This window comes from Elgaria multicarinata, chromosome 17 (genome assembly GCF_023053635.1).
Source record: "Elgaria multicarinata webbii isolate HBS135686 ecotype San Diego chromosome 17, rElgMul1.1.pri, whole genome shotgun sequence".
Classification (NCBI taxonomy): Eukaryota; Metazoa; Chordata; class Lepidosauria; order Squamata; family Anguidae; genus Elgaria; species Elgaria multicarinata.
The window spans coordinates 12,797,746-12,810,378 of record NC_086187.1 but is presented as its reverse complement, the minus strand read 5'-3'; the positions used below and the strand labels follow the sequence as shown (position 1 = coordinate 12,810,378).

Here is a 12,633-nt window from a genome sequence, read left to right as displayed (position 1 = left end):
TAGGTTTCCCTCGCCCAGAAGAAAAAGGACTGTGAGTGGAAAAAAGAGTGGGTTTTTATTCTGTTTCCAGTTGTGTTCTTGCAATAGTACTGTTTGTCATGTATTACAATCCCCGCGCCCCACTTTCCCCAAGAACTCACGGGCAATGCAATACATCTTACAACCAGGGGGGTTCTACGCTCTAATTTATTTATTATTTATTAGCAATATTTCTTGAAAACAAATCCTAAGGCAGCTCACGAAAGAATAAAAACTAACGAAATCTACCCACATGCAGGTACACATAATAATATTATGAGACTAGTACAAAGTTAACTTATGGCTGGAGGGAATAAGAGTAAGCAGTTAAGTTTTCAGTAAACGCCTAAAGCTCGCCGGTGTGGAGGCCCGATGCACCTCACAGGGAAAATCTTTCCACAGACCAGGAGCCACTGCAGAGAAGGTCCGTCTCCATGTTGTCCGTAAACAGAAATACATATGGCAGGAGGGACGGGAGGGATTGCTGTTATCCATATTTATTTATTTATTTATTAAATTTATATGCCGCCCCATAGCTGAAGCTCTCTGGGCGGTTTACAAAAGTTAAAAGAACAGTGGGCATTAAAAAAGTATACAAAATTTAAAACCATCAAAAAGATACAGAAACAACAGTATACAGTATCCATTTTAAACAGCAACAGTTCTGGGGTCTATTAAACAAACAGACAAACTTAGCATATGTTGTTAAATGCCTGGGAGAAGAGAAAGGTCTTGACCTGGCGCCGAAAAGATAACAATGTTGGCGCCAGGCGAGCCTCGTCAGGGAGATCATTCCATAATTGAGAGGCCACCACCGAAAAGGCCCTCTCCCTTGTTGCCATCCTCCAAGCTTCCCTTGGAGTAGGCACTCGGAAGAGGACCTTAGATGTTGAGCGCAGTGTATGGGTAGGTTCATGTCGGGAGAGGCGTTCCGTCAGGTATTGTGGTCCCAAGCCGTGTAAGACTTTATAGGTTAAAACCAGCACCTTGGTTTTAACCTATAGAGGTGCCGTCTTCCTCAACAGGAAACCTCTTACTCCTGGGTGAACTAAGAGGGGCTTGTACCTCCCGTTATGCCAAAGGAATAGATTAGTGCTGCTGTTGGCATACCTTGCTACTTCACAGAATCCCCTACTGAGCTGGCTGCAGAGGCCATGGAGCCAGCACCCAACAAGTAATCAGAGATTAATATCCTTTGGTCATTGACTTTACAACTAATTCAGTGGTGGCTGCTATGGAACTTCCTGTCCAGTGAAATCCAACAGGCCAGTTCTCCTGGGTTTTCGGCTGGTCATTGAAAACATCTCTTGCCTGCCTTTTTGTTGGTTTTGATATTTTGCCATTGTTAGTTTTTATAAATGCCACTTACTGATGTAGCCTCACTAATGCTGATTTTTTGTAAATGCCAGTGATGTCACCCGTTTCTAATGTCATTCGACAAAAAGGCAGAATACACTTTTAAATAATAATACACAGAGTACTTTGACCCCTTCCACCTCGTCGATCTTGCGTGAGTTTGTTTTGAAGATTGCGGTCTAAATGTACTGTGAGACTGATCCAGTCCCCAGCAAAATGCATTAGTCTTTCCTCTCCCATACTTTTGGAAAAACAGCATTTATTTATTACCAAGGAGATGGTAAAATGTGGGCTTACTGCTGTTTTTATATTTTCTCTCTAGCCATTGCTTAGTGTCTCTGCCATTCCTTCATGGGCTCCCAAAGAGACTGTAAATAATATCCAGTAAAAAAGATAAAGTATCAATAGTTGATATTGTAATAGTTTATGGCGCCGTAAGTGGTTCAAGCCAGCCTTGCAACTAACTATGCTCACCCTTAGTTCTTTCCTGCCTTGCTGCCTCCCTGTTGCGTTGCTGCAATTTCTCTCAAACTACTTGCTATCTCCAGTATCCAAGGCAGTGTGCTTACTGTGTTGCTGTGGAGCATGGGTGGGAGGGTGCTGTTGTACCCGTGTCCTGCTTTGTTGGTCCCTAGTCGACAGCTGGCTGGCCACTGTGTGAACAGAGTGCTGGACTAGATGGACCTTCGGTCTGATCCAGCAGGGCTCTTCTGATGTTCTGATGAACTTGAAGTCTGCACTGAGCCAGACCCAAGGTGGCAGGCATCAGTCCTTGCATGGGTCTTTCCCCCGCCGTGGGAAGATTAATGGAAGGACCAATTCCCCGAAACCTCTTCCCTTTGATGAGGAAGCCTCCGGTGGAAACAGCTGTGTCCCCCATCATCTCAGCTTGGGGATGCAGCTCTCCCTCGCCCTTCTCCCAGAAAAGGCCAGCAGCTCCAGGCAACAAGGAGACAAGAGTAGATTGTGTGTAAAATCTGTCATGACAGCACCTTGTCTCGTCTCCGGGGAATAATTGGTGGTTGCCATTGGAGACCAAAAGAGCTGCAAATTTCAAGGCGCCCCAAGCAACGTTACAAAACTTATTTCTCTCTCACCCATTTCTAGTTTTGGTGAGAAAATGAGCTGCCTTTTCCCCATGTTGGGTATCGTGAGCAAATGGCTGTTCTGAATGGAAGCTGAAACTCATTGGCTCACAATAGCTCCCCCTACTTGAGGCCTCTTCCGACAGGCCTATCCGTTGGAATTTTAGGATGCTTTTAGTATGTTTTTAGTGTGTTTTTAGGAAGTTTTAACAATGTATGCTGTGTTTTGATTAATATTTTATGTATTTTATACTTGCTGTTGTTCCCCGCCTCAATCAGAATGGAGAGGTGGATTGGAAAAGAAATAATAATAATAATAATAATAATAATAATAATAATAATAATAATCATCATCATCTCTTTCTTGCAAGTATGGAAACTCCCTAGGCTGACCATATGAATAGGAGGACAGGGCTCCTGTATCTTTAACAGTTGTGTAGAAAAACGGGATTTCAGCAGGTGTCACTTGTATATATGCAGAACCTGGCGAAATCCCCTCTTCATCACAACAGTTAAAGCTGCAGGAGCCCTGCCCTCTTTTGTATCTGGTTACTCTAGTATAGCTAGTACAGCTTTAACTGTTGTGATGAAGAGGGGATTTCACCAGGTTCTGCATATATACAAATGACACCTGTTGAAAATCCCTTTTCTATGCAACTATTAAATATACAGGAGCTCTGTCCTCCTTATCATATGGTCACCCTAAAACTCCAGTACCTAGTAGGATTTGATTTTTTCTGATCAGTCCAGGCGAAATTAGATGTTACGTTGTTTGTTTGTTTATTTATTTATTTTAAAGTGAGCTTAAGCTGCCCTTTTTTGTTTTGAAGGGAAAGCTTTTGTTTGGGGCCCCAATCCATATCTAGATTAGGGCCCTGTACCAGTTTCTAGGCAAAAGTGTCCCTTCTCCAGTTGCTATTGGCTCACAATGTTTACTCTAAATAGCAGCCGGAGGATATTTTTGGTGGGAAACTGGTGTGGGGCCTTGATCCAGATCAGGAGTGTGTTCTGGATTGGGCTCCTATGCAGCTACTTTTCCTTCAAAATAAAAAGTTTCCGTTTAAGCATGCTTTTTAAGAGTACATGTATTTTGGCATTATTCATACCCACTGAAATCAGTACAAAGATGATCACGGTTTTAAGACAGGGCCTTCGAGCTGCATTTTTGGACAGATATATCTTCCACCCCCACCCCCACCACCATTTTTTCCCCCTTGGGAAGATAAAGCCGTTCTTCTTCTGATGTTTGTCTTAGATTGCTGATTTGAAGACAGCCAGGCAGCTTGCTTCAGAAATCACTTCGAAAGGAGCATCTCTGTATGATTTACTGGGCAAAGAAGTGGAGCTGAGGGTAAGTCGGCAAAGAGAATTTACTGGCCTTGTGGGGAGAGAATCTTTTGATGTTGTGCTAGAAGTCTCCCATCTCTGTGTGGTGTAACTTTGAATATTTGGCGTAATTTTTTTTTAAAATGACATATCTGTGAACTTCAACTCTCCTTAACTCTCCAGTTCCTGGTCATATACATTTCTTGCTCTGTCTGTTTTCGCCCATCCATTTCTCTTTCCCCTCTTGGATTCCCATGTGTCCCTCTTCATTCATTCCTCATGGACGTTCCTTCTTCCAGGCCTTTCCATCCATGCTCCCCCTCAACCACTTTACTTGGCCAGTTGCTGCCTCCTTCCCACGGCCCTCCTGATCCTGGCATAAAGAATGTTTTTTGGGTGCCCTGGGGTGACCTTCTCTGATCCTAGAGAGGCGGGTGGAGCAGTCAGAGCAACTAAGCCTTCGGCATCCAGAGGCTCTTCTGCCTGGCCAGACTCGCTGAGACATCAGGGCAACTTAGCAGCCACCTTGGGCTTTTTGAAAGAGGAAAAAGCAGCAGTTTCTGCAGCTGAAACTCTCCCCACGGCCTGAGTTCGATCCCAGCGGAAGCTGGTTTCAGGCAGCCGGCTCGGGTCGACTCAGCCTTCCATCCTCCCGAGGTCGGTAAAATGAGTACCCAGTTAGCTGGCGGAAAGGGAATCACGGCCGGGGAAGGCAACGGCAAACCACCCCGCTACAAGGCCTGCCGAGAAAACGTCAGTGAAAGCTGGCGTCCCTCCAAGAGTCAGTAATGACTCAGTGCTTGCACGAGAGGTTCCTTTCCTTTCCTAAAATGTAATAAATAAAGTAAATAAGTAAACTTAGCTAAGAACTGCATACAAAGGGACCACCTTGACATTTTCCGTGTCAGACTTTACTCTTCATGTAGCAATATCCTCATCGTGCGCCTGGTGTATTAATTTACTTACGGTAAAGCAGCCACAATACGTGCAGAGTTCGGTGTCCAGAGAGTCAGGATTGTGCGAATTTAATTCCTTAATACTTGAAACACTTTATAAGGCAGCTGGCTGGCAGCAGGTGGTTGTTTTCCTATCCAGCATGCTCAATAATATGTCTGCATAAGTATTATTCAAGTCCTTTGTGTCATATTCTGATTAAATCATAGCTTTCAGGATTTTAGCAGACTTTGGTAGAAGTAGTATTGGGCAGTCGGTCATATGCAGAGATAAACACAGTGATAAAAACGAGAATAATTGTTCCGGGAAGGGGTGGGGGGAAATCTATTGCAGTCCCATCGCATCCCTTTCATTGGGAGCTCCTTTTAAAATTGTGCATTCTAGCAGGGCTAGTGTTATGCTGTAGGGAGTGCATAGTGTGTCCCGTAGGGAGAACGTAGGATCTTCATAGGATGGATCATTGCCTTACGTGGGAGAGGCGAGGCTTATAGGTTTTGTACTGTGACAAAACCAGTTGGCAGATGGACCTCGTGATGGTCTGTCTCAGGATGGCTCTCGGCTCTTTCTTGCACGGCATCTGAGAGGTAAGGTGAGATAAGGTACAAAGCCCTTGCAAAGATCAGTTGTATAAAAACTCTGCATTGAAAGTACCAAGCTGCCCTTTCATGCATCTTTCCTAATAGTCTTTGGCTGTTGTTGTTTTTGCTTTCTGGGCAATTAATTAAAACAAAGGAATGCAGTTTTGGCTTAGGCTCAGACATTCAAGCTAATCTGCCATTGCTCTCTGCGGGATCATGACAGTTTCTGTTAGCACTAACTCAGCAATTTGATCTTCATGGCAATGAGCACGCTGGACAAATTCTAGTCCTTGATTATTGATGGAGTGTTCCAAGGGAGATCTTGCCATTATTAAGGGCTCTCACCCAGATGCTTGTCGGTGAAGGCCTTCTTCTTCCCACTTGTCGGTATTTGCCTCACTGTAGTCCTTTGCATTTCCCTATTTGCTAAATGTTGGAGCAGGTAAAGGGATGTGCATGGGCCATGGCTACCTGTCCCTAGCGACCCCAACTGAAAATCAGACCTAGTCCGACTTGCGTAGCCCCATCCTGCATTCAGTTTCTTGGAGAGGTGCTAGAGCTCGGTGGTGGAACCCCTGAAAGTCCTAGGTTCAGCCCCTGCTTTATCCGTTTAAAAAAGGCCAAGCAGCAGGTGATGGAAAAGGCCCTATTCTCCCTGCAACCCTTGAGAGCGAAGGCCAGTCAGAGGAGACATTATTTATGTTACTAACATTTATTAACATTTACCTTTTTTATCCTCGCCTTTCTTTAAGGAGCCCAGGGTGGTGTACATAGCCCCCCCCCCCCCCGGACTCCATTTTTATCCTCACAGCAACACTACGAGGTGGGTCAGACTGAGGGAGAATGACTGGTTCAGATCACCCGGGTACTGGGCTAGAAGGGTGGCCTGACTTGGTGTAAGACCCATTATCCCCATCTATCCTTTTTTAAAAACCATACACGCTAGGGAGTTTGGACCCCGGACAAGGGGCCATCAGTGCACTCGCCCCTCTCCCTCCCCCCAAAAGCACCAGCGCCCTTCTTCTTCCCACTTGCTGGGAAAACGCATCCCCTTATACTAGGGGTGTTGAACCTGAGAACTGTGGGCCAAATTCGGCTTATACAGTAAGAATGCACCCATTTCGTAATTTGACTTGGAAGCCTTTATCCCACAGCAGCTGTTATGTCTTGTCAGTGACGATGAATGTGAAAGAAACATCTCACAAGAGCTGTTGTATTCAGTGTATGCTTCTGTTTCTGTTTGTTTTAAAAAGGGATGTCTATGATGGTCACAACAGAAAATCCATGTGAGGATAGGAGAAGCCATTGTTTGAAAAAAAAGAATGTGATTTGCGTCCGTTAGTATATCAGACTGTTAGAAGATTGTGCCGTGCACCTTGCTGGTGCCTGTTAAAAATAGGAACATGGAGCGTGCTTTTTCCATAATGGGTGACGTTTGGATACACGGATGGAATCCTCTTGATGCTTTAGCAAAGGTGGTCATTTGCATCCATGCAAATTAAATTGTGGCATGCCTTGTGGTGATTTCTGTGACTGCCTAAGCCAGAGATGCTTAAGGAGGCCTCATCCTCAAAAATACGTGTTTATATTCAAATAAAAATGTTAGGGAATGTAGTGTGTGAAATTGAATAACTTGGCCCCTGCTTGCTTGCTTGTTGTTTTTTAAATTAAATGGGTGACTATTAAAACTGGAGGCACAGTCTAGATTTCTCCTCTCCAGAACATGGAGGACATGAAGCCCGTACAGGAGGAGGAGAGAAAGCTGAGGGTGAAGCAGTGGCTGGAGAGGGAGGGGGAAATAATACCCCTTCGTCACTCACCCAAGAGTACATGCTCACACTGCCTCATCCCCTCTGCTACTGATCTACATTTGTGACCCAGGCAAGGAGGAATAGCAGCACTGTCTTGACCAATTGGTTTCCTGAATAAGTTCAGAGCATGGAATCTGAATCAAGTCTATAGAGGGGTGTGTGTGTGTGTGTGTGTGTGTGTGTGTGTGAAGGCTGTTGTCTGGGAAACCTTGGCACTAGTAATTACAAATAATATCCACTAATTACTCATAGTAGTTACTTTATTTCACAGTTGCTTTCCACCGTTCCTCCAAGTATGGCTTACATAGCAGATCCCCATTTTAACCTCACAACAGTTCTGTGAGGTAGGTCAGATAGAGAGATAGTGATCAGCCTAAGGTAGTGTTCATGGGTGAGTGGGAATTTGAATCCTGGTTTCTCTTTGCAATTTTTTCCCAAATTGCACTGGTTTATACATAGCAATTTATAAAGCATGTTCGAACTGTCAAAGTCGTCAGATGTGTTGCCTTGGTAATCGTCAAAGGAAACCTATAGGGTAGATATTGTTATCTCCGTATTGCAGATAGGAAATGGGGCAGACCTGAGAGTTTTCATATAACTTGAATTTGTGAACGTATCTGTAGGTTTACAGAGGAGGAGATGGCTGGGTGTTTCTCTTAAAAACATCCCAGCAGCTGGCTGACCTTGCTTGGGTTTGTCACTCTGAGTTGCTTTGTGCATTGAACGTTGAGTGCTCCTTTTCCATTTATACTGTATGATTTTCTTTCAAAAGTAGGGGTTGCCTACGTATTTAAGAATGATAGCTTGTTGTTAGGTGAGAGCTGAATTAAAATCATTCCCCCCCCAATCATCATAAGACACTCGCAAATGTATCCTTTATGCTAGAGGGAAGAAAAGCCCTTATTTTATAGAGAGAAATCATTTCTTACCACTTGAGCAATTGAGAAGTGGCAAGAGGATGCCAATTATAGAACACTGGAAGTGTGGTTTATGATACCCGTTGTGGCTGGTGGGAAACGGCTTCTGGCATTTACCTTCATTCACGTGTGCTGTTGAATGCATTGCTGTGCCTTACGGTAGGCACCGGATTTAGCATAGGATGGATTGAGAGGAGAAATCCGGGTACTTCAGCATACATGCACACTGTACTCTATCCCCACCCCACCCCCCAAGCTAAAAGCCCTGAGATTTCATGACACTTCAGCTTTATACCAAAAAAAGAGAGCAGACTTCCAATACTTTCCAGCATGAGAATGCCAGTAGTTTCATGCTTCACCACATTTAGTCGGCAAACGGTCATGCCCCCTATGGAGGAATTCTCTTTAGAGGATGACCTGGAGGTCCCCAAGCCAAACATTGTGGTGCAGGAACCTATGTCGAGGGACCTTGAAGGGGCGTCCTGGGCCCTTGTGAGAGATGGTAGTCAAATCTTCCCCTCAAGACACAAATAGCCCTCTCTTTGAATCAGGGGCAGGCGCCAAACAGCCACCTGGGCCTAGGTAACACTGCTGCCTAAAGTGCAGGCTTAGTTGCCAGATGCAGAAGTGCCCCTTTGAGGAATAAGGACTCCTCATGAGTAAAAGGGGGTATGTTTGACCAAGATTCACAGGTAGACCATTCCCTAGGTGACCCTGATGGCTTGCAGCTATTATGTCCTGTGACGCTTTGAAGATTCATGTTGAAAAGCCTTCTATTCTAGGCACAGACCGCTACAACATCTGTGCATCAGCCTACTGCATCCCTCGCTACTGGACCTCTCCCCCCCCCCCCCCAGCCCCTGCATTTAGACCCTTGAGCTGCCTTCAGATTGTACTTCTGGTGTTGACCCTTGCTAATCCCTAGCTGCTCTCTCTTTGCTCTGCCGGAAGCGGGGCAGAATCCAGACTGAGCAAAGAACCAAGTAGTTCTTTTAAACAGTTCAGAATACTTGTATGCCACCTTTAGGACCAGGTCCTCACAAGGCGGCTCATACAATCCATGAAAACAGTTTTAAATCCAAGACAATTTTAAAAAAAATGCAGAACAGAAGCATCCAGTTAATTTTTAAAAAAATACAGGCTAGTTAAAATAAAAAATTTCCAAGAGCAGAGCAAAGAGGCAGAATATGATTTTAACTTGTGCGGTGTGCCAGGGGTAAGAGGCAGCAATGGAGAATGTGTGGAGTCATTTGAGTGAGCAGACTTCCGGACAGCTAAGGGTGTTAGAGCAGGAGAAGCAAAGTGCACAGGCCAGAGTATTTCGAGAGAGGAATGTGAAGAGATGGCTAAGGTGGGGGCAAGGTCACAGAGGGCTGTGAAGGTGAGGTCAAAGGAGGTTGTGCTGGATCTGGTAGCAGACAGGAAGCTGTGTCATCTTAATGAGCAATGTGAATGCTTTGGCTGGTTGAGTTCAAGACAGAGGCAAGTGGGCTTGAATTGTGACAAAGGAAAGCTGGGAAAGAGAAGGTTGCAGTAGTCAGTGCAGGACATGACTAGTGTGAACCTGAGTTCTTCCCAAGGGACAGAGAGGAGAGGCTGTATTTTATTTTATTTTTACAAGTGTTGTGTAGGAAGCAGCACCATGACATGGTGTTGAACTGAATGTAAGAAAGAAGATAAAGCGAGGGCTCCACACCCTGTTTAAAAGGGCAATAGTTATGGTTGTCAACGGATACAGGTCCAATGGAGAGGTAGCTTTGGCGGAAAGATAAATAGTAGTCATATTGAGTCATGCTGAGTGAGATGACGTACCAGGTGAGAGCAGGGGGATGCTGTGTCCTGAGAGAGCCACTGTATCACTGGATTGCAGGTCCTGGAAGAGGCACGAGGCAAGCATGGGGACAGTGGAATGTGTGCAGTGTTGACGGAGACATACAACTGGAGAGAGGGTAGGGACAGAGCAGTTCTTCAGGAAGGCAAGGTCAAGTGTGCCCAAGGCAGCAGGTTGAGAGGAGAAGGCCCGCCAGTCCCCCCAGTATGGTGTCCAGGGCAAGGTGTGTCGGAGAAGGAGAGCCCCTGTGTGCAAGAGCTGAAACAGGCAAAGGTTATGGAGGGTGACAGGTCTAGGTGAGAGAATAGTTCAAGAGGGAGCAGAAGAAGGGAATCAGGCACTCAGCAAATTGTTGGAGAGGTTGTGGGGAAAAAGGAACGTATTTACACATGTGGTGGGAATGCAAATTTGTGCAAAAATTGTGGAAGATGGTGTTCTCTGAGATTGAAGAAATTGTTGGAATGAAGATAGAAGAGACACCAAGAGTAGCATTACTTTCACTATTTGAAGATTTAAAGTGTAAAAAAGAAACTAAGGAATCGATAACAAATTTGCTGACTGCAGCAAGGTTAATTGTAGCTAGGAACTGGAAGATTCAAGGTGATTATTGTATTGAAGAATGGTATAAAGAAGTATAGGATATTGCTATCAATGATAAATTGACGCATAACATTAAAGTAAGAAGAGGTATAGCAAAAACGAACGAATTTGATGAAATTTGGAAACAGTTCCTAATATTTGCGTTCTCTAAGGGAAGTGGGAAACCACCGTCAGAAGAGGCGTTAAGATTTTGGAAACAGGAATGATCCCGAATGGAAGGGGGAGCACTTGTTGGATTATGTTGGATTGTGTTATGGATAAAGTATTATATGTTAACATTTATATATTCAAGTAATCTGTTATGTATCTGATTTTTTTTTCTATGTATGGTATGTTAAATTGTTATATTTGTTTGTTTTTATTTAGTGGTCTAATAAAAAAAAATTTTTTTTAAAAAAAGAAGGGAATTAGGGAGGCAGCAAATGTTTGAGAGTGGGGGTGCGTTGGCGACGTGATAATAGGGGATGCCGCCAAATAGCCAAGGATAGTACTTGGATTTAAAGCCTCAGGACGGAGACAAGAAAGGCGTTCATGAGATAATTCAGTAAACCAGGGTCTGAAATGGTTCTTGAGGAGCTCTCTTAAGAATGCAGTGAACTCTTTTATTAGGTAGACTTTGCCAGGTCAGAAAAGGTTCAGGCCCTGTTGGGCCAGTGCCCCTCTGCCTTCTCTGAATTTCAAATGTGTTTAAAGAGGGGGGGGGGAGTCCTCTCCCCAGCTGAGCTGGTTGTCTTCAAGGATGCCTATCCTGGCTCACACGGGAAGTTTTGCAAACCTTTTCTGCAAAGGCAAGAGATCCCAGGAAGCCTTTTAGAAAGCATCTTGGCTTCCTCCTCATCCAGCCCTGAAGTTAATAGGAGCTTGTGTGTGAATATTTCTACTCGGAGGAAACTGGCTATGGGACATGGCAGCTGAAAGGAGGAAAGAACAGATGGATGAGCAATAGATGGTGAGGAAGGCAACCACGGCCAACTTCTTCTCTTACAACAAAATCCTGGATAGACGACTTGCTGCAAGGGCCCTTGGGAATGTGAAGAAGCTTATTCATGGCAGCCCTGTTCAAAGGGGTGCTGATGACAGGCAACTGTTCTGTCCCCATTGTGCGATACAGAGGCTTCCACTTCAGGAAGAATAGAGATGGACAGCATTTTGTAGGCTTGTTTTGTGAGATTTCCTTCTCTTGGTCGATCTAGTATAAGCTGTACATGGACGCCTCCTGCCGTTATGCATGGTAGTGACTTTTGGTAGCAGCCTGCTAAGTAGTGAAGAAGAAGGTGCAAAATTATGTCATCCACCCCCATCCCCGGTCATAAAGTTCAGTTTTATCAAAGAGCAGAGAAAATGGAAGTTTTCAACATTTAATTGTACTTAGGATTTGAGCTTTTTCCACATCCCTTATTTATATGGGGGGGGGGGGAAGAAGCCACACGCATCAATAATATAGACATGAAACAGCCCCCGTCCCTCACTTATAAAGGGGGTGGGTCATTTTTCTCGTTTCCCCCCATTCTTCCAGCAACGGCACAGATGCACGAAAATTGAGCTGCACTTTGCTGCTGTCGCTCAACCGTCATCCAAATGTCAGGCACAAAAGCTGTGTGACGTGCCGTCCAAGTCAAACAAAAATCAGTCGAGGACACCAGTGAACTGTTTTGCTGCGAGTGCTTTCTTGCAACATGTGGCTTTTGCTTCTGCACAGTGTTTTGCTGAGGTGTTTTTCTTTTCGGAATTCAAGGTGTTTGAATTTTGGAAAAGGTATTTTACACATTAATCTCTAGTTGTATAACACTTAACACACACACACACCCTGTCCCCCAACAGCCTAGACAGCTGCAGCTCTCAGCAGAGAAAGGGCAGGAGTGGAAAAGTTGCTTTCCCCTTTCACTTCTGGTTGTTTTCCAATTCAGAATTTCAACCCCCATGTTGTGGGAAAACATACTGGGGTCTCACGTCTTTGGCCACTTTTGTCCTTACACGCGGTGAGGTTTTTCTAAAGACCCCTCATTAGATCCTGTCTTTTCCCACCCTACTTTTCCTCTGTCTATCCTATCTATTGTTCTTTACCTTCCTGATTCTCAACCCACTTCCCACTCTTTATCCACCCTTCCTCTTGGTTACTTTGCCTCCTCCTGCCTGCTTTCCCAGTTCCTGCTCACG

General features: G+C 44.7%; 1 protein-coding gene across 2 annotated transcripts in view; it reads left to right on the top strand.

Moving 5' to 3' along the window:
• Window positions 1-12,633, top strand: part of CLUAP1 (clusterin associated protein 1) — a 72,768-nt gene that overhangs the window by 16,257 nt on the left and 43,878 nt on the right. For both annotated transcript variants that reach the window (XM_063142971.1, XM_063142970.1), the window contains exon 5: window positions 3,715-3,810. In XM_063142971.1, the coding sequence (XP_062999041.1) occupies window positions 3,715-3,810 (96 nt within the window). The remainder of the gene's footprint in view (window positions 1-3,714; window positions 3,811-12,633) is intronic.